Genomic DNA, 21,733 nt, shown 5'->3' on the forward strand with positions numbered 1-21,733 from the left:
CATCATGGATTTCGTTTGGCATAGTTGTGTTTCAATTATCCCTGGCCTCAACTACAGTCGAGCTGGGATAACGCGCTTGCTCCCTTCGACGGCACTACAAGGGAAACAGTAGATAATAGACTAAGTAGCCAAGCATGGTGATGATGATGGTGGTGCTGGTGGTAGTGGTGACGAGGACGATACCCATCGTGTGAAAACAGTGTTTTAGTTAAGGTACATTGCTCAAATTAACAGTTTGGTGAGACAGAAATCCGACAAGACTCTCTCACAGCACATCGTTGGCTTCGCCAAACTCAGCGCGTAAACTTATTTCGCTACTATCGCGGGTATCATTCACGTAGACCGTTATGGGCAAATTAGCTGTGAGTGAATCTACAGCCCGGCAAGCTCTAGTGTCTGCCAAACTTGCATTCACGTTTTCTGGCTAACATTTCCAATACCCTTGTCATGCGTCGAATCACTGGTTAGTCGATGACTTCATTTCTTACCCTCAGATACATTCTTTACATGATGATGCAATGGTATCGTCATCATCATCATCATCATCATCATCATCATCATCGTCATCACCTTGAAAACACTCCATTTGCGTATACAGTTCTTCAAATACTGAGGATTGCCACTTGCCATCCTTTTAAATATTATGAGCAAACCTCGCGAGAATTTTTGTCATCCAACTGCCCCTGAATTTAACTGCATGTTCTGCACATACACACACACACTTGTTTCAGGCGAAGCGGTTAGAGTTGCGATTGGTGAAGAATGCGAAAGCATCTTGGTGACCGCTGTTCCGCATCTGCCATCGACAGGGGCGATCTCCCGACAGCACAAGAAGTCCTATCTACTAAACTTTTGCTTGATCTGTGCCACGGCAACGGAAAAGTGGATAGTGACAAGATACATATAGGCGACAATGGGATTTCGTTCATCGTGATTGCTCTTAGTGACGACCACGAGATGTTAAAGGAGGCTCTGTATAGTAACGAACTCAGTTTCCGAGTTGAAGTCAAGCTCAAATCGGGAAAATTGTTCGTCCCTCGGTTGGGCATTTTACTGGAGGGTTGGGCTGACGGTACGGATGGAAATGGCGAACAAGATGATCCTGGTGACAGGCAGAGGCGTCGAACTTGGACGAATGTTTGGGGCTGGTCACAGATTATAAAGTATATGAAATAGAGAGAATTTATTCCCAAGATACTGGCAAACAAGCCACAACGGCTGTCAACTTGAAAAGGTAGTGCTTCTTTAGCGTGGGCGATGGTTTTCGGTTACTTTGATCGACTTGCGCACTATTTTGGAGTCAACAGTCGCCTGAAAATTTGTGGCGAAGATGGTACGACGGGACCTGAGAACACGACCATAGCTCCAGAATTATCGAACGAGCAAGTTAATAGGTACACCGTCAAAATACGTGATGAACTGAATTCGTTTTGCCACATTGGTCAAGGTGTCACCTGGCAATATAATATGGACGATATCAAGAATTTCTTTCGGGCGAGAGGAAGACGTAGCGTACAGCTATTGATGTCGAGTAGATGCAATTTAGTAGGGCCTAACACAAAATCAGGTGCGCAACACGTTAGTGGAGAGAAAAGTTCATATTACCGTCGGCCGTCGAGTTGCAGATCATCCGTCAGCCCAGCACTATGGAGTGGTGACGAAATACCGACAGCGATACAAGACAATGCGATCCTGCACTCAATTTCCTTTCTTTAAAAAAGTGTAGTAAGTGGAAGACGGAATACCAGAGAGTTTTTTAAATACGAATGGGCCACCCTCTCGGTGAGAAGGATGGATGGAAAGATACCGATGTATTCCTTGCAGCATACGCCTTGCCGTAATGCCATTTTTGATATTCTACCTGAATCCGTAAATATAGTTCACTTGATGCTTTTAATTTATCTGACTCAAGAATAAACAAATAATGATGAACAACAGAATCATTGCTGGTAAAAGTTGTTTGTGTTCTTCTCTTGCAAATACACTTCGTTGTTTACCGTGAAATTGTCCTTTTCTTTCTTTCTCTAGCCCCTTTACTTCTTTCTCTCTTCAACTGTAACTCTTCATTGTTCTAAACTATGGAGAAAAAATATCTATGATCTAAATAAAATATTTTGGTATTTCCAACGCACGGGCAAAGTCGATCGAAAGGCTGTTAGGGGAAAAACTTAAAAGAAAACTTGCACGATTGGGGTTGCGTTGTACTCAATGGACTGAACACTGACGCGATGGCATTGCGGTGGTATAGGAATCGGCGCCTGTTGGATGCAGTAGGCCTATGTGTAGAGAAAAAGTACCTATCTTGTAAAACGTTATTTTGTTAACCCATCAACTAGTTGGACATTTGGGGTATATCGCACACCAGCGGACCATGTGCCCTTGTGTTCAGGGTTCCAACGCTTTAATCTCAGTAACTTTCGTCGATCCTCAGATAACAGAATTTTATGCAACAAATCTCGTCGAGGGAAAATCTATCTGTATTAAAATGTGTAGTATCTCTTCATACAACCGAACAAACCTGCCTCTGTCTGTCTGTCTATCCGGAGCTCGGGCAAAACACCATTTAAATTTGTGCTCATGCGCAATTATCATCCTCCTTACTTTAGTCCCTCCACAAAATGCGGCTGAAAATTATTGTGGAACCAGAGAGACATGAGCGACTGTCTTTTGCACAATGGCATGGATTTTGATGAATGACAGATAGTAAATGACTGAATTATAACTTCCTAACCTAATGGGTTTGAACGTTACAAGTTTTCAAGTTTCGTGAACACAAGTGTATTTTGCAAATACTCGAATGGTATTACAAGTCTTGAACGGTGTAAAGGCTCGATATTAATGTAAGTCCGGATGGTAATGTGGCTCATTACATTTTCCTCTGTCATACTGTGAGAGGCAATGGAGCTCCAAGTCTTGGTTTGGTTCCTAGGCAAATGCTCCTGGTTATAATTAGACTTTCAGCACAGAGGAGTACCTGCATGATCCAGTAGTAAGGTTATTAAAGTGTGAAATGGATGTTTGGTAACAAATGAAACAGTTGACTTAGGTTGGCATCGAGATAGTAGGGTCATTGGCAGTAACCTTAGGGACGGACCGTCTCAGATTGTCGCATAAGTTCACAAAGCGAAATTCGTTCGTTTACAGGGGAGGGGGTTTGACCCCAATTCAATTAGTTAACTTCACTTTTGCACTTTTTTGTGATCACAAGTTCTCTTTACATGGTGTGTAAAAATAAACAAAAAAACAGCACACTTGTACCAATAAATTTTGCTGTAACTGTTTCCACCTCGTTGTTGTCACGCTATGGTCAGTATTTAAATTTGATTGATTACTTGACGATGTAATGTGGTCAGGGGATACATATTCTTCAGAAGTTATATCAAAATGATACATTGTACTCACAGGCAGACATCAACATTTCCTACTTTTGACCTTTCGTTTAAGGGAGGGGAGGGGTTTTTATCTAAACAAAGGAATTTCATTTCTTGAACTTAGGCGACAATCTGAGACGATCCCTTACACAAGATCTAAATTAGAATACAGACAATCACTCTCACTCTCAGTTAAGTTACATTTTTTAGATTTCAATGTCACTGAGATATCATCATGCATTGCTTTTGTTACAGCTGTCTATCCATCTCCACACGCCTCGACATCAATCACACACTCTCTCTCTCTCTCTCTCTCTCTCTCTCTCTCTCTCTCTCTCTCATGGCATTTCTCAATTCAAATGAATAAAGATATAAAGGAAAACAATTACCAATTATTACAATAAATATCTTGAAACATTTATTCAATAAAACACAACAAATCCCAATGTCTGTTGCTCCTAAATTAATATTAATCTTCTCTCATACAGATAGAGGAATTTTTTACATTTTTTGAGGAAAAAGAAACAAACTTGGAGAAAATTCTCTACATATATGTATGTACCTTTTGAAGGTGTTTTTCTATGTCTGAACAATGTGATTATAAGAGGTACAAATCAAAAAAATGCAATAAAATTTACAAAGTGAACACGTACAACACTACTTAAGAGATTTAGCTACACATTTCTATAAAATACCGCTTTGCTTTCTGTTAGCCCTATTTCCATTTGTAAAAAAGTGGGTTATCAACGTCTACTGGTGAAAGTCTTACAAAAAATATCTACCGAAACAAGATGTAAACAATAAACATGTAATAAACATCTGTCAAACATAGTCAACATTAATTTCCCTGCTGTAAAGCCTGATCATGATTCAAACATAATCTTTGAATAAACTTTAATACTTTAAACTTGTATATAATGCCATATGTACTGTACAATTTATTAGCTGAATAAGGGAGTTGACATCCTGGATTTTTTCTAGTTTTTCTTTCTCCTCTTTTCTTTTTGCCAAAAATGATAATACATGCTAAATAAAGTATGCCCTAGCTTCAGAAGATGGTTTTCCTTGGAAAATGGGACATAAACACTCAAAAGATAACCAATATAAAATGTGATTGTATTGTCTTTCATCTTAAATGCCGTAATTCTGCTAATGTTAAACATCACAGACTGAATATCTTCACTTGGCAAAAGCTTGTGGTGGTATACTGCCCTTCGCCTGGAATGAAATAATATCACAGTTGTATTCTATTAAGGGTAGGTACATCACTTCTATTTGTGGTGGGTGAAAATTGATTTCCACCAAGGGGCATGCAACAAATGCGTTCTACTAACACATTACTTAAGTCAACGGTGAATGGTGCAACAGACATTTCCTGTAAATATGACAGACATGACTGTCTCACCATATATGGATAATATGCAAATGTCAGGTGGCAAGTAACTTTAAATGTCACAGAGACAAGTTGTATAGATATCTTGGTAGGTCACATGGCTATGCAAGAACAGTGAAGTGTTCATATCCAACACACTAACACTTCACCTGAGATACAGTGGTTTGCTTTGAAGCATTGGCATTAGTCGAAATAGACATATTGTCTAAATCGAGGTGTTGCCGACACTGTCGGGTGCAATTAACAGCTAAGCGATAACATGAGTCGATTGTCTAGTGAAAAAACAGCTTTTTCCGCTTAATTTTGCTTTCACAGATTTTTGACTTCTAGCCCCATTCACAGATGTCATCTGCAAAATGGAAAGACACGACTAACTGAGAGGTAAATTACCTGTAAGTCTGTGAATATCTTCGCTGAATTCTCATAGTTCCAATTGTTTTCCGACAGACATCTGGAAATAAAATGTAGGATTTAAACTCATGCATTTAGGGTGGTAGATATCAACTCCATCCTTCTGCTGACACATTCAACCATAAAGATTAACCCGAGGGTCAAACACTGACAGATTTAGTAAGTTGGCTTAGCTATAAAGGTTCACTGTATAGCTTGCTCTGTTAGAATCATCTCAACAGGACTTAGAGGGTTAATCAGTGTACAAATGAGATTACAGTCATTGCTGTGAAGCACACAAGGGGTTGATAGAGAGTCTGATGGAATATGCATACAATGTTTCATCTTTATTCACTCTGAGGGGAAAAAATGATAAACATACTTGTATGACCACTCTAAGTTCATCCCCGACTGTTGGGAGAAAGTCTGTATCATCTGTTGCTGCTGGGCAGTCAGCGCTGGTTCTGCTGGCTGTGATTTTGATGTTGACGGTACTGGCTGTGCCACTACAGGTACAGGCTGGACTTGGGGCGGTGTAGCTGTCTGCACCTCTGGGGGTACCGGACTTGTTGATGGTGTCGGTGCTGGGGTTGTGAAGGCTCCCTGAAAAACCAACAATGGAATGTATTTTTATGTAAGGTCCTGAATCTCAACCATTGACTTCCTCCGTCTATTTGAATTCATTTGTTTTTTTGTCTGTGAAAACCTTATTTACTGACAATGAAGACTATGTACTCTCACTGAAAAAAACACTGAAAATGATCATACTATGAATTCTCTTATACTTTATCACTTCCTTCTGATAATCTTTCTTGAAAATCCTTTTCTGATGTTCTGAAATGAGCAGAAAAATTTTCATGACAGATTGTTGGCATCTTTTTACTGTTTCACACTTTTCTGAAACTCTATCCCAGTAACAAGATTGAGCAGTGACTAATCAATATAGACTGGGAGTCAAGCAATAGATATATGTTTGTAGCTTGTAAACTGAAAGAGGTAAGTAAATTACATCACTACAACAATCTATTAACCACCTGATTGCAAAGGAAGTTGGTCTACACAAACAGGATGACACTAGCTACTGGCTTGCATTCACTCAAATTATTGGCACTCGATGGATACTCAATGTAAAAATCTGTGATTACATAAGTATACATTTCCACTCAACTTCATGAAATCAGACAACTCTTTTCAAAAGGGGATTCTATATGTAATACACCTTGGTTGCCATCTTGATATGTGATGGTATCCATGGAAATGCAATACAGTTAACAACAAATTCTGTGATTATGAAGTGGTAGATTTGAAGAGGTTGCAGTGGGTGAATACACAGCAATATTGACAAGAAATTCTCACCTTGAGCTGACTTTGTGTTGGTCGTCCAACGCTTAGCTGGTCATTGATTATACAAAGTCTGCAGAAAGAGAGAACAAAGAGTTGTTCAGTCTTCCGATTGAAGGCCAAATTGGTATCATATGGCGTACTACAGAAAAGTACACATTCTTGGTCAGACAAGATGTCTTGTTTTGGTGAAGACAAGTTTCGCTGAACTCATACAAAGAGAATACACATATGGTACTGTATGCACACAGCACAAGTAACAGTTTCATATACAGAGAGAATTTATAGAACTTACCCAGAACCAGCAGGTACGGCCAGAAATGTTCTTGTAAAAGATCGGATCGGTGGATTGTGTGAACTTGCTGTTTGAAAGAAAGTAAGACAGATATTAGCAATGCATGGTGGAACTCAAATATTGGCATGAAAGGTTTCATCTCAAACACAGCTGTGCCTGTGTTGATATCAAATCTAACTAGCTCTACAGGGATAAATCTACCATGTTACACAGAAAGCTGTGCAACTTTTAACTTAAAATGTTAGAAAATTATCTTTCACACACAAATATATCATCTGTTAGTTTTGTACTTTCAGAGAACACTGCAAAGGCCTGTCCTGTGTACATATAGGAAAAATTACAAGATAAGCTGGAGATGGTTTCAAAACTTGAGCTTTATCTGCCATTCATAGTTTGATAAAATTTGTTTGAAATAGACTAAGTGAATGCATATTAACAATATCAAGCGATAAATATCCACTTACTTTCTTTGAAAATGCCAGAAACGCTAAAGTTTAAAAATGTCCCCTGTAGAGAGAAGGCAAAAGAAATTAATAAGACAGGAGAATAAATGGAATGAGATGGTCTGATATATACTGGTATACTGAAGTATGTAATATCATCATATTTACTGATAGACCAACCAGTCTGTATTGGCAAAGGTCTGGGCTCTCACTCTGATGAAAGCGTGAGGCATGCATGAAGTTTTGCTTACAGGCAACACAGCATAACTTTTGAAGTTGTTACAACACCTAAGTACAGATTACAATACCTGTACACATTACTGCAACCACCAAGTTATTGAATTCACATTGTAACACATCATTAATTTTTAATAGTTGATTGCTTGTACTAATTCTAACACTTTTTTTTGGTTGGTTGGTTGGGTGGGTGGAAGGGACAAATTTTGGCAGAAATCATCTGTACAGGTACACTGCCATTATATTTATGGAGAAATAGGGAAGAAATTTAGTTTTTCATCATTTTCCTTAACTCAGACCAAAGGAAAATACCAATTTTGTGGAATCAATAATATCTTTCCTAACTGCTTCAGAAAAATCATTGGCCCAGAGTCAAACTATTGAAATGCTGAGTTTCATTGCACATTGTTGGTAAATTCTGATTTTGAACAATTTTAATTGACTTCATGTTGATACTGCAATTCACATCCTACAAGTTAGGGTTTGTACAAGGACTGATGATGGCAATACAAGTACTCACTGTAAACATACTGACATCTACAACAAACGATGCAAGGTCATGCTGTGTCTCCGGTAGTTCAGCTAAACATGCTACAACATTCAGTCTACTCTGCTTCAACAATCGGAAAGTTCTCTCTGCAAAAGAAATCAACACATTTCCTGTTTACACACAGATCAAACAATGCGCAATCACAGTGTAGTAGGTAGTAAATTTAAAAGGTATTTTTCAATATGCTGTTATAAATGCTCAACTTCGAAGAAACGGACATGGAAAGCAAATCATACCTGGTTCATGTATCTTATTTATTGAACGGTTGTACTGTGTGTACTTGTACAAGGACTGTATTTTACTCTGATGTCCATCTTTTGGAGGTGGTGGTATCGTCAGCGAAAAGCACGCCTGAGAAGGGAATGAGAGAATCAAAGTGCATCAGTACTACATACACAATAGCTAATTATGGTACTAAGAAAGATGTAACAACTATGAAAGTCTGCAAGGATTACACAGGGCCATGTAAAATGTATTTTACATTCCATGCCTTCTATTTTGGGAACATTAAATGACGATTTTACTAAACTTTGCAGGGCATTGTCCCAAAGTACTTCACACGATTCTGAAATTCTGTATTACCATATCATAAACAAATATTCTGCCATTTCTACCACTTCAATTTGATCTGCCATAGATTGATGCTGACCAATGGAGGCCAACAGAGCATTACAGGAAATACCACAGAACATACAAAACTATGCAATAGATGAATGTATATATTTTGTAAAGAGCACTCTCACCTTTTCATGATAGGCTTCTAGGAGTTTCTGGCGATCATCCGAGTCATAACAGGCGTAATACCTGAAAGTTTGTGTAATCATAGAAAATTTGTGATTAAATCTGTAGCATTGTAACAATGAAACTCTGTCTCCCTGTGTGTTACAGCGAGGGCATGAGTTATCGGAACACCAAATTAGGTAATTACCCAGCAACTTAGCTGAACACTTTGCAATTTGACCTGGCATTTACCCAAACAAGAGTCTATTTTATCGTCTCAAGACTGATAAGATATCCACCAAACTCAGCAGGCAGTTCCCACTGAGTAAACTGATAAGCCTACACTTGAACAACCCATTTTCAACTGGCATCTAGTCATGGGAAAATTGTGAAAGGGGAGAATAAATATTATGATGTAAAAGACAATCTATTGTACTCATTTTGTGTCCTCGGCCTGAACCTGACAGGTTTTGCCTCGGTAGGTTATTTTGAATTGAAACATCGCAACATCCCTGGTATTAATCTAGAGTGTACAAATTTACCACCTTCCATGAGCCCACCACCGACGTTGATGGAAAAGTCCATTTTTATTATATGATTGGATGGTTGCTCTGACAGTCAATGTTTCTTCGATGTATGTAATTGTGATTCAAAAACTAGTAATAATATGCATATATACAAAGACAGGACACAAAATGACAGCAGCAAATCATGTTTTACACTTTACAACATTTTATTCCCCCTTCAAAACTCTCCCATCAACTACATGTAGCTGCCAGTCGAAAATGTTTTTTCCAGTGTAGGCATATCAGTTTACTCAGTGGAGGAGCTGCCTGCTGAGTTTGGTGGATTTCTTATCAGTCTTCAGACAATAAAACAGACTCTTGTTTAGGTAAACGCCAGGTCAAATAGCAAAGTACTCAGCCAAGTTGCTGGGTAATTACCTAATTTGGTGTTCCAATAACTCGTGCGCCAAGTGTAAGTCTATTACCACACCACAGGGGCTCATAAGTGGCTATGTAAGTCAATATTACAGAGTTTTTCTTTCTTTTTCAATGTTACAAATAAACCAGCTGAAGAGCACTTGTGTAGCTGTCTTTTGTGTAGCTTGTATTGACATGTATAGTGCGCCCTCAATGGGGACTGTGATCATATTTAAATACGACCTTTAGTTCCATGACCTCTAGCCAATTGCCATGCCTACTGGCCATGCGTACAGACGTCGCTGTGTTTACTGTACTAATAAAATTAGTACAGTAAGCATAGCGAGGGCAGGGCAGGAAGTAGGCATGGCTAGAGCCTAGAGGTCACGGAACTAAAGGTCACATTTACGAGGACGCACTATACATGCCAATACACGCTACACAAAAGACAGCTACACAAGTGTTGTGCTCTTCAGCTGGTTTATTTGTAACATTGAAAAAGAAAGAAAAACGCTGTAATATTGACTTAAATAGCCACTTATGAGGCCCTGTGACCACACCAAAGAAGATTATTCGGTTTGGACAGTAAAATCACAGTTGACAGTGGGGTTTTCATATTTCCAACACATAAGAAACATGGGTACACTCCTACACATGTAGCTTTCAAAAGTCTAAATGCAGCATTACATGTATCTCGTCTTTTTTTGTGAAAGCACCTCTATATAGGTGTTGCTCTGATATAAAGTTACCAGAAAGTCAGGCCTGAAAGGGTTAAGTTAGCTTTTAAACCCTTGTACTGGTATGGTAGTCAAAATCTGGTACTGTAAACGATAGGGCTGTATTACATTGGCAGGAAGAGAGGGGTGTCAAGTAGTATATTAAAAGCCTTTCCCTGAATGCAGGATAGTCTTCATTTTATGAAAAAGTAAAATTGTACAAGCATGCATCTTCTTTGAACAACATCTGGCCAAGATAGATCGTCTATCATCAAGTTGAACTGACAAAACAAGGTCTGATGATATGTGGAAAAGATGAGTGAAAGGTCTGATAACACTGCACTTACTGTTCCAAGAAAGTCAGGATCAAGGTTTTCAAGTGGTCATTGATGAAGAAGCTGCCCTTGGTTTCTGGCAATGCAGTGTCTGATTCATCAAGAGCAAAACCTATCACAGGTGGTAAGTCATGACCATCCTACGGCAAAACAGATAATAATCCTATGAGTACACACTTCAACCTTCCAGACATTGCCATGTGTTAAATAAGCAACCGAGATCACCAAAGCAAAAAACAGACAAAGCTTGGCTGACAAAATAACTAATAAGACTGAATCTTCGGTGAGTGATTTATAATGTTTGGGAATTTATGCTAGAGTTCTGTTGTTTGGACCACCACTGCCTAAACATTTTTAAACACTTGATAAAACTGTTGACGGGAAAATGCATTGAGTGGGAACAACAAAGCTTATGCTGTTCCATCCACCCTTGTAAACAGGTCCATAACTTGTGTTGATGGCAATGCGTTTGGGGCAAAACCATGGTGGTGAAAAGCTCACGGCAAAACAGGCTGATTTTCTGACTTACCAGTTTTAGTATCTTTGGGAAATACTTCCTGACAGCCCTGGACGTGACAAACATATAAACGTATCAGTGAAACCAAATTACATGACCTTGGTACATGGACTTATGTGACATGGAGTTCTGATGGACACAATTCGCTTTGCCTTTTTTGACATGCATACAACTGAAGCTTCAAATTTTCAGCACTGCTTTCAAACTTATTTCTCAAAATTTTTTGTCATACATGTTTCAAAACTTTTGCAGCTCTCAAAATGTTCAGGCTTACCTGTTGGGGAGTACTTACATTCAGCCACTCACAGCTGACAACAATAAGCAAAACAAGTCTTGCGAGAGAACAGCCATCTGTCTGCTTGGGGCACATCGTACAGATTACAGTCAGCTCACGACTGACCGAAAATCAAAGCAGACACCTGTTGCACATCGTAAATTACTAGCCAACAATTTTGAAACACTTGTCCTTTTAAAACTTCATACTGCAGATGTGAAATAATTGAATATTACTCCTTACTTGTGTAATTATATGAACAACATTTTTTCCATATTTTCAATGTGTTCCCTTTGCAACCTGCTGTTCTCAAGAAATTGTGCTATTGTGCATTTTCGTTTTCATAATGGCATCAAAAATTTGATTGGTGTGGATAAATTAAAACATTTCTGGCAGTTTTTTCTTCTGTTAACACCCACACAAACAAAATGAACAATGTAGTCATGGCGTGATCACCTTGGAATACCAACAATGCAATGCAATCTACTGACAACAGCGCTCGTCACCTTTCTTTCATGTGTCTCAAACTGAAGAGTTGGGAAACATCTTCATGCCACAGTTGGGCTGCCATTTACCTTTGTTGCGCCATTTTTGACTGGTTACAAACAGCATCTTGGTGAGTGGAGTGCTAACTCGTAGTACCATACCAATAGTGTGGAAGCATAAATCAACATAGATAAATTTGATGGTATGACTCACACCTCTCATCTCTCACAAAGTTAATCCCTGGCTGCGCCTGCTGTAGGCCGCCACCCACACGAGTGGCCAGACCCGTCATTGGCTGACAGTCTCAGGAAATCAACAATAGAGGGCAGTATAACTATTTAGTCAACCATCTCCATGTTCAGTGACAAGGAACTCTCCTGGTAGACTTCTTATGACCTGGTCTTCTTCTGTGCAGAATTCTCCAAATAAACATTTTGGCAGCTTTATAGTTTACTCATCAGGGTTCCCAATCACTTCAGACGTACACAGCACTATTACTGGTGACTTTTGCATTTTCAATATTCAGTGGTATTTCCCATATCAATTTATGACAGTATCAACACCTCTACAGTCAAATCTGATATCAAAAAATATCTCTTGCATTATAAAATCCACAATTATCTGCTGGTGCTTGTTTTTTTCTGGAAAAGTGGGTTGCAAAAGGACAAATCTACAATCAAGAAATGTCCAAAAGTCTTCCAAATAAAGTTTATCCAAAACATATTTTGTAAACGCCAATTTGTATGCATCTTTCACGAGTATGGAGCAAATTTCGGTATCGCACATTGCAACATGACAAGCATTTCTACTCTAAAATTTTCCAGGTCCTCTGTCGGGGAGAGTTCATGGTCACATTATGAATACACAAAGGTGTAACCAGCCACTGCTGAATTGTGTTACCTGATATACGAACTCTGATCGCTGAAATTATCACATAGAGGGTTTCCATCCAGAATGAGCTCTTCAATTTTCAGCCGTTTAATCTTTTCAAGCTCCTTCTCGTATCGTAGCTGCAGGGAAAAAGAAGAATACAGTTCAAGACAATTAATCAGGAAATACATAAATTTGTCTCACAAAAGTACCAGCAGATTACTTTCCATGTAGACAGAAAATTTCTAGTTTCCAGTAACTCTTATCCATTTCTATCATATGGTTTTTCTGGAGAAGAATACTGATGTCATTAAAAGCTAACAGACATACACTGTAGGAAGATTTAAATTATTTTATGGACTACTTTACCCTTGTTGCAGTAAGTTATTCTCTTTCTACAGTGATTTTTGAACAAATATATTCAAGCAAATGATTGCATTAATATCTTTATAAATGCATCTACGATAAACCAAGGTGTATGCTCTTCTAATATTATCTAACAAAACCAGTGTTTGTTCTTCCCTTTGTGAAACATTTCGTACACACTGGGTTCAACAAAACATGTTTCCTGGCATGAGTCATTCCTTGAACTGATGCAATATATTATAATGCTGCATATTAGAATTTCAAAATTGTTATGGAATATACTGCGCATATACGTGAAGTATGCAGAAGAAACATTTTGCCCAGGTAAATATTGCGGTAATTTTGCTACACAACAAAATACATTTTGTGATACATAACATTTGCTACTAAAGTTTAATCATTAAAATAAGTGTTCAGTTTATGAAACAGTTAAATATGTCCCATATAAAATATTGTCTTTGACAGTAGATTTTTCAGTTTTAATTTCTGTGGACACAAATTCAAAAGTATATGAAAAGATGAAAATTATTTCTCTCCACAGGCATAACTTACGTCAGTATCAATTTGAGTAAACAGGAACGATGATAATATATTGACTGAATATGAAATATGTAAGTGGGTATACTGGATGAAGTGATGTTATGATACCAACAGTGGAATTGGTCATCATTATCAAAGAAATCGATAGCAAGTTATCTTTATTTTGTAAACATTCCAGAAGATCATGTACTTACCGAATTCCTCCCTAGGGACAGTTTCTTAAGGTGTGGTGCTTTGTTAGGAAGGTTCTGGAGATTTTCCAAGAGAGTAAGTCTGTTTTCACTCAGGTCTAACGACTGCATCTGTAAAGTAATGGCAATATTAATGCTCCAGGCTGAGGCAGAATGCACAGATTTAATGGCTGACCCTTTTAAGGTAGTGTCAGGTTACATCAAAAGTTCATTGAAACACCAAATTTCAACAAGAGTTTTTTGCGGGGGTATCAAGTCAATGCTTACATTCATGTTTGTGGATTAAATTGAAAAATAACTTGCATATTTTTTTTATTATTCAAAAATTATTTGAAAAATCAGTTCGCTTCATTGAAAATTAGATTCAATCTTCATGTATTGTTCAAATTCCTGATACACTGTCAACAAACACAAATTATTTTACGAACAAGTGTCATGGAAAAGCATACATAGTTCAATGTCAGCAAACATAGCAATCTTTGAAATATTCTACGAATTCATATCTGAGTTATGGTTCAATGTACATTCATATACACCTATGCATATCACCATAAAATGTTGCCCATATTCCTTGAGTTTACCAGGATGGAAAAAAATTAAAAAAAACATTGTGAGTGTAAAAGTAAAAGTAAAACGGCCAGTAGCTGTAACTTTTGATTTTTTTGTTTTAGATGTCAACTATTGTTTCATGTTCTACTCCCAAAAGCACATTTGAATACACAGTATTGAGCTTGTCATCTCAGCCTGTATACAGATAGACTCCACTGTTATATTTGACAGGTCAATTCTGGTCCGGACTACAATTCAAATGTCAACAATAACAGTGCAATGTTGACGTACGGACACTGTGTTGACAAGCTTAATCGTTGGTGTCCCAACATGCTTGGAGGAGTAGAACAAGAACTTGCAACTGATATACAAAACGAAAGTAGTAAAAAAAATATTGAAAGTTACAGCAACTGGCCCTTTAGAATACATCACAAGTTTGGTTCAAAATGTTATCATTCTATTTCCATGGGAGTGAGCAGAGCACTTCCCTATTAGCAGTTTATGATCTAGAAGCAGATAGATTTTTCGTGAAACCTGCAGATATTCTATTGAAGCTAGAAGCAGACAGACTTTTTTATGAACCTTGCCGATATTCTATTGAAGAATTCTTACCTGTGGGATGTTTTCTTCAATTATTTTCAGGATGGCATTCATAATATTTGGTTTGTGAATCAAAAGTTTCACTCCCTGACTCTGTAGATCTGTGGACAAAATCACTAAGACCTGAGATTTGAATGGTGAGAGGGCAATCTTTGTATGTACATTGGTGAACTGGTTTCAAGCTAAACTCTTGAAGACTTGGCCACGAAATGGTAGAAATTTACCTCTCATATCTCTTGTACATTGAGAATGTCAAGTATACCAGTGTTGCATTGACTTGTTCTTAAACATCATATGTATTGTATATAATCCATTTTAGTGCACATAATTTGCTGACAAGCTGAAGGGTAAATTTTAAAAAGATAGAGGCAGGACTTTCGAATGAGCAAAAGTTTACATTCAGCCTAAAGGCTCAGCGAGGAACATGTGAAATAAATTCACATATGGCTAGTCCTAAAACAGCACTGATTTCCCTGTAAACACACCTGTCTCTATACCATGTAAAAATGATAGGACTGTACTACAGTTTGACATTGACTGGGTTACATGAAGTCATGAAAAACTCCAGAAGGACAGACCTACCTTCATCCCTGTATATATTGCTGAGATTCAAAGCCTGTGTTGGAACATCGTATCTTTTACTCATCACAGTCTTCAGAATTTCCAGCTTGTTCTGATCTAAGTCAGGTACATTCCGTGGAATTCCTGGCTTCATGAGAATGACAATCTGTAATTTCAAGATAGGAGAGAGATTGTTTTAGATACTTAGGGGAATATAATAACCATTACCAGTAACATATGAACAAGCACTCCAGTTTTGCAGCAAAATGCTGGCATTATTGGGGATGGGGAGGTTTCTTACAGTTGTTATTGAGCATGTTTCTGCTACACTTGCTTAATATATGCTAATATATTCATGTTTATGGGCACTATCAAACTTTCAATACTTTCACAAATCTATTTATTGAAACAGAAAATGTGGAAGGCAAAAATATACTGACAAGATTCAAATTTGATAAGACTATTCATAACCTCATAACCACAGGACACTAAACATACAACACTGGCAGTACAGTTGGCAGCTACAAGTGTCCATTATAATCAATAGCAGCAAAGCAGTGACATGTAAATTTGCAGCTCCTCCCTACATCCACTGTCTTGAAACCATGACACTAAAAATCAAGTATAACTTTAGAAAATTTAAGAAGATTCAGAGTCTAAGCAAAAAGTACTGATTAAACAAGACAACATTATCGACTCTGCTGAGTGTTGATAAATCAAGAATTCTGGCTACATGTATGTGTAAAGCCAGAGTGTATGTAAGTTCATCTACATGGTGGGCACTCTTTGTTGCATGCATTAAACCTTCACAATGTATCGGCAACTGATCTATAAAATCATGTGTTTCTAAGACAATGTAATCGGATTTACCTTGCGTCCATCTTTAGGAGTTATCTTTCTGGTTAGCGATCTGATAGCTTCACCAGTTCTTTTGTCTTCAACATAAAAGCTTGCATTGTGATCAAAGTAGTGAAACTGTAGGGGAAAACAGAGATGTAAACATGTTTAAAACTTCAACAATTGATAGTAAGTAATCCCATTAGCTTCCCTCTAAATACTGAACACTGGAGCTGAACATGTTATCACAAACAGTATAACTATTTTCTAGCTTTTTTTTGAACTTGGACCAGCACCAAATGTTAATGCTACGATCAACAACCACTGTTGTTTTATGGAAGTATGCATTGTAGAAATTAAAACTTGTTGCTATTACTTCTCATGACCTTTGTATGTAAGTCAAATACATGTATACAGGTACCTACATAATGTGGTATTCCTAGCCCTAGGTAGAGAGATATTAGCAAGCTTTGAGAAACTGAAACTCTCTCTTAGTCAATCAATTCAGAGTGAGTGTTTCCGTAGATATGCAATTCTAGTCCAAGCTAGCAAAATTTATCCTATCTTGTAAACTTTCAAGGCCTTCAAGTGCAATAGGAGCGCTCATGAAGTCAAGTTAAGTTGTATGACCTTGACAAATGCTGGTTTGATTCCTCACAAATGAAAATGCACCTGTTTAGTCATAAATGTCAGGTTGCATGTCAATAAAAGTTTTTGCACAAACAATTAATTCATAAACATGTTACTTTCATAAGATAACATGACCAGTACTCAAAAAGTCAACCATCATCATCACTCTAAAATATTACCACACATGAGATTCATAAACATAAACATTTTGACCCTTACCGGATGTCATAAATATGCAATTTCTATACATGTAGTTTAGTGATCAGTTTTCAATGTAGGAGATCTGACATAACTGTGAAACAAAACACTGGACTTGTCATACCAGTATTCCCAACCACCAATGGAGGGGTAGTATTGTATATATTGATTGAAAATTTTCCACTCTTATTAATCAAAAGTTATCTTCTGTACCGATATCAATCTGAGCATGATTTGGGTAAAATGACAGATTATGCAGATACATTATGTAATACTGCCAATGCTCACAACCATTACTAACACATTCATTACACAAAACAATGCTTAATACACTCCTACCCATGCACTGCATAAATCCAATCCCTTGGCCCTAGTTCTTTGGGTTTAACAGTATCATGTGTACTTCCTCAGAAATGTTAAATATACAAGGGTACATGTATGCTCATATGAACATGGAACCTGACGATGTGCGTTACAAAAAAGGGGGGACAGATACTATTACCCTCTAAAACGTCCGCAAAAATAAAACCCTTTTTTTATTTTTGCAATGTAACTCACTGACGATAGAAAGTAAAATATAGAATGAAAACAAAGAAAAAAAATGTGAAAATGTAACCCTTGACCTGCCAGGCTTGTTCACGTTCCGTACGACCAAAACAGACTGAGTAAAAAGAAATGCACATTTGAAAAAATCTTTCGGGTTCTATTGAAAGGCTTTCACTAAAACTGAAAAAAAACTTAAATGTTCTTCTTTGGAATATTATATTGGAAGGTTTTTACTACGAAGAGAAATAAAAAAATATGTCCTTTCTTCTGCGCATGACAAAACCACAGAACGGCATTTGCTATATTAGCGTATTTTGCGATGTTTGAACATCTAAAGTCACTACGGGATAACGGCAATTTGTAACGCACATAGTCAGAATTAGCGATGCATTTATTCTCGGTCATATTTCGAATATCTTCTACATGTCTGTCATTTTCATAACTTGATGTGTGCTACGATGCCATTTCAAATTTCATACGTCGTTTTCGCGACGGAATTCGACTCACTTCATCGGTAAATAATGTCGTCCAGAAATGATTTGCACACCCTTGTGTATATATATCATTATGTGAAACGACACAGTGCAGGTCGCGCGAGCGTACGTATAGTACGCGTATATATGCGTGCGTCGTTCCGCCGCGGCGTTTAGCATCGAAAGAATGCGGTCGATGTGGTCGCTTGTGACGTTCACGTAGACACGTCCGACCTTGATCTGGTTTTGTAGCTAAGTCGGCATTTCAATCTGAACGGCATTCTGTTATAAATTTCTTACACAGTTATCATCAAAGTTCGTATTTACATATAAGCTGCTTAGTTTATTCAGACTATCAATTCAGAACAACAGAGTGCCCGTGTCTCAATATGATCAACTGAGGCAGAGTACATGATACAAGACTAGCTAGATCAACAACTTACATCATGTATCTGGAAAGGTTCTTGGCACAAGTTCTGTATGCTTCTTATCAACCAGTCCTTGTCATACTTGCGTCCATATGGTATCTTGAAAAATGAAAAGACATAATTCAAAGCATTTGATTTGCAAATCATAATACTCAATACAGATTCCCTCTGAGCTGTTATAGGCTCTTGCCACTACGTTGAGTTGTGTGCCTCAGCTTTACTGAGGAGGATCACCTTGCAGAATATTGTAATTTACTGGTTGGTATTATGGTAATTCATGAAAGCCCTAAAAACTGGACTCTCGTGTAGCCAGTGCATGATATACAATCTTCACATTTCCATCTTCCATTTGGGGAAAAATATATGAAAACTAGTGTCAATAACATAGGGCTCCCATGTAATCACAATCAATAAATACAGGTATGACCTGTATCTATATCAAGCACTTTCTGACAACATCCACAGACTAAAGCTCCCAATAGAATATATACATACACTGAATGGCAGCTAAAATTAATCAGTAGTTCCGCTTTGATCATCATCATGTTTTACTGAGTATTATACGGGAGAACTTTCATCTAATTAATTGGTCATTCACAAGCAAAAACTTACTGTAATTTTGGCCCATGTCATATCCGGTGAATCCCTTCCCATGTTCTTCTCTCTTTCATTACGGCGACCTTTGACACCTGGATCCAAAGGAAGTCCAAGTCTACTCATTGCCCCTCCTCGAGATTCTCTGTCCATGTGGGCCTCCATCCTGCCCCCTCTGCTTTCTGGGTGATTTGCTCGACGGGACTGGGGCCTTGGACCATATGGAGCACTGAATGGATAAAAAACCAGAACCATCAACATTACATCCATATTGAGTTCCTATCGTTTTTGGTATAAATGTTGATAGTCAAGTCTGGATCTTTGCCTCCAAGATTTGCCTTAGATAATGTACTGATGTTACTTTAATAAATGGCAATTGTAAGGTTTACTTTGATTCATTCCAAACCCAACTAAACAACAACCATACTCAAGTACAGGACACTGCCATCACTAGGCCAGAACCTGTTAGTAATGCACCTGACCTTTGTTATCAAGATTTTTTTCCTATCATTTATTTAAAAAATTGCAGTGAGCCACTTAAAGTACTTCACACAATAATCTATTAGTGACAAAGACTGGATTAAGTAATGGAGCCAAGTTTGGTCACAACACCTCAGAACTGACAATTTGCAACAATGATCTACATCTACATATATATGTAGGGGTTAGCAAATCACTTTTTGAGTCACTAGCCCTTGGGCTAGTAGCTGAAAATACATTTCTAACCCAGGCTCAGTTTCCACTAGCCTGCCAGTGACTTGTTAAATTTTGTGAAGTTCGTGGTTTTACTGCTTGTTCTTCAACTGCACAATGTGAGGAAAACAATTTTGTTTGCACAAAAGATACAGCAAGATTCACCCAACTAAAGCAATACAAACAGTCCATCCATTGCTCAATGACGAATTTCTTTAGACTATGACCATAAGTGCTTTAAAATCACATAAGCATTATAAATTCAGTATTTCTAGGTGTTGTCAAATGCTTTCCACACCGTGACTTGGTTTGCATAGAATTGAATTACAATATTAATTTCGAGTAAAGGTAAGATGACCATTAATCTCCACAGAGGGCGCTACATTGCCTCGTTGCAAGACATATACTTTGTCCACACTTGATGGTATAACAACTGTAGGGTTTCCTTCTATACGACTGGAAAGGGCTTCACATTCTGCAGATAAATACTAATTTCTGGGAGACCAGTCATGTACTACACACGCTCCTGAGACGGACAACAGTAAGATAAAACGGAATGTCAGAGATGTATACGTACAATCTGGAACCGCCGCCTGACGTCGTTGGATCGTCCATGGCAATATCGCCATCGTCGTCCTCCAGTCGTGACCTTGGGTGCGGTGCATTGTTACGACCACGGCGACCTCGATTTCCACGTCCTCGTCGTGATCTATCCCGCCGTCCTCTCCATGACGGGGGAGAGGATCTATCGTCGTGTTCTGTGAAATAAACCACCATGACTTGTTCCTTTAAAACTGGTATGTGGTCAACGGAGTAGGTAAATCGAACGCACTCCTGACTGAGATAATGAGAATGACCATACGGGTAATTACAGCACGACAAAAATAGTTCTGATGATCTCATTACTTGTTTTGCTGACAGAGCAAAATGCCGAATAAGTTATTTTGGAGAGCGTGCTTTATACTACCATCGGCATCGGGAATTTCCCATTTCCCCGTACCTAGGCGTCGCCGAGCGATCAGTTTGAGGTCGAGCGTTGCAAGGTCGAGCGCTGCTATATAATAAACTGACGCCAAGCTGCTGGCTGACGCCAACAAGTTCATCCGTAATACTTACGTCCGAAAGATCTGATTCCACTTCTTGATGTGGTAACCTTAAAATCCTTAGAATGGTGAGAGGACATGGCAGCGTTCTCAAATTAAAACGCTCGCATGTGAAAAGATATTCATATATTTTTCCTGTGAAGGTCAGAAATGTAGCGGAAATATACCACAGCCACAAAAATAGCGGAAGTAGTACCCTCTAACTTAGTTATGTTGCACCCTTTCCGTCTGGCTTTTGATAATTTGACCTTTATTGATAAAAATCCATCGTTGATCAAGTAATACAAGAGGAAACTTTATCATTTGAAACGTTTTTTGCCGCGAACTTGTTATTGTTCTGGGGTAATCTTTACAGAATTTTGATAGTGTTATTTTTCAACAACTTAGAGAGCCGTGTAAATTGCACTGAAGAGGGCGCTCTGCAAAAAAACGATTTTTGTGGCGGGTTCACTATATTTCAGAAATCAATCAGTAGGAGTGAGTGTGTTTGGGTTGTAAGGGACTGGTCAGTTTCTTCGACGGGGGGCGACGGATTCATGGGGGTCACCCTGTTTTTGACTTTG

At 38.1% G+C, this 21,733-nt stretch overlaps 1 protein-coding gene across 1 annotated transcript; it reads right to left on the reverse strand.

Moving 5' to 3' along the window:
• Positions 1-3,776: 3,776 nt before the first annotated feature.
• On the reverse strand, positions 3,777-21,361 carry LOC139150308 (nuclear RNA export factor 1-like). Its single transcript, XM_070722600.1, has 20 exons — positions 21,184-21,361; positions 20,645-20,825; positions 19,393-19,603; positions 18,796-18,879; positions 16,539-16,643; positions 15,690-15,834; positions 15,120-15,208; positions 13,962-14,069; positions 12,892-13,001; positions 11,244-11,280; positions 10,727-10,854; positions 8,764-8,824; positions 8,257-8,371; positions 7,991-8,106; positions 7,255-7,297; positions 6,791-6,857; positions 6,511-6,568; positions 5,537-5,757; positions 5,155-5,215; positions 3,777-4,589 (listed from the first exon to the last, which is right to left on the reverse strand). The coding sequence occupies exons 1-20, from the start codon at positions 21,248-21,250 to the stop codon at positions 4,551-4,553; spliced, it is 2,046 nt and encodes a 681-aa protein (XP_070578701.1). The 5' UTR covers positions 21,251-21,361; the 3' UTR covers positions 3,777-4,550.
• Positions 21,362-21,733: the final 372 nt, after the last annotated feature.

Source organism: Ptychodera flava, chromosome 14 (genome assembly GCF_041260155.1).
Source record: "Ptychodera flava strain L36383 chromosome 14, AS_Pfla_20210202, whole genome shotgun sequence".
NCBI lineage: Eukaryota > Metazoa > Hemichordata > Enteropneusta > Ptychoderidae > Ptychodera > Ptychodera flava.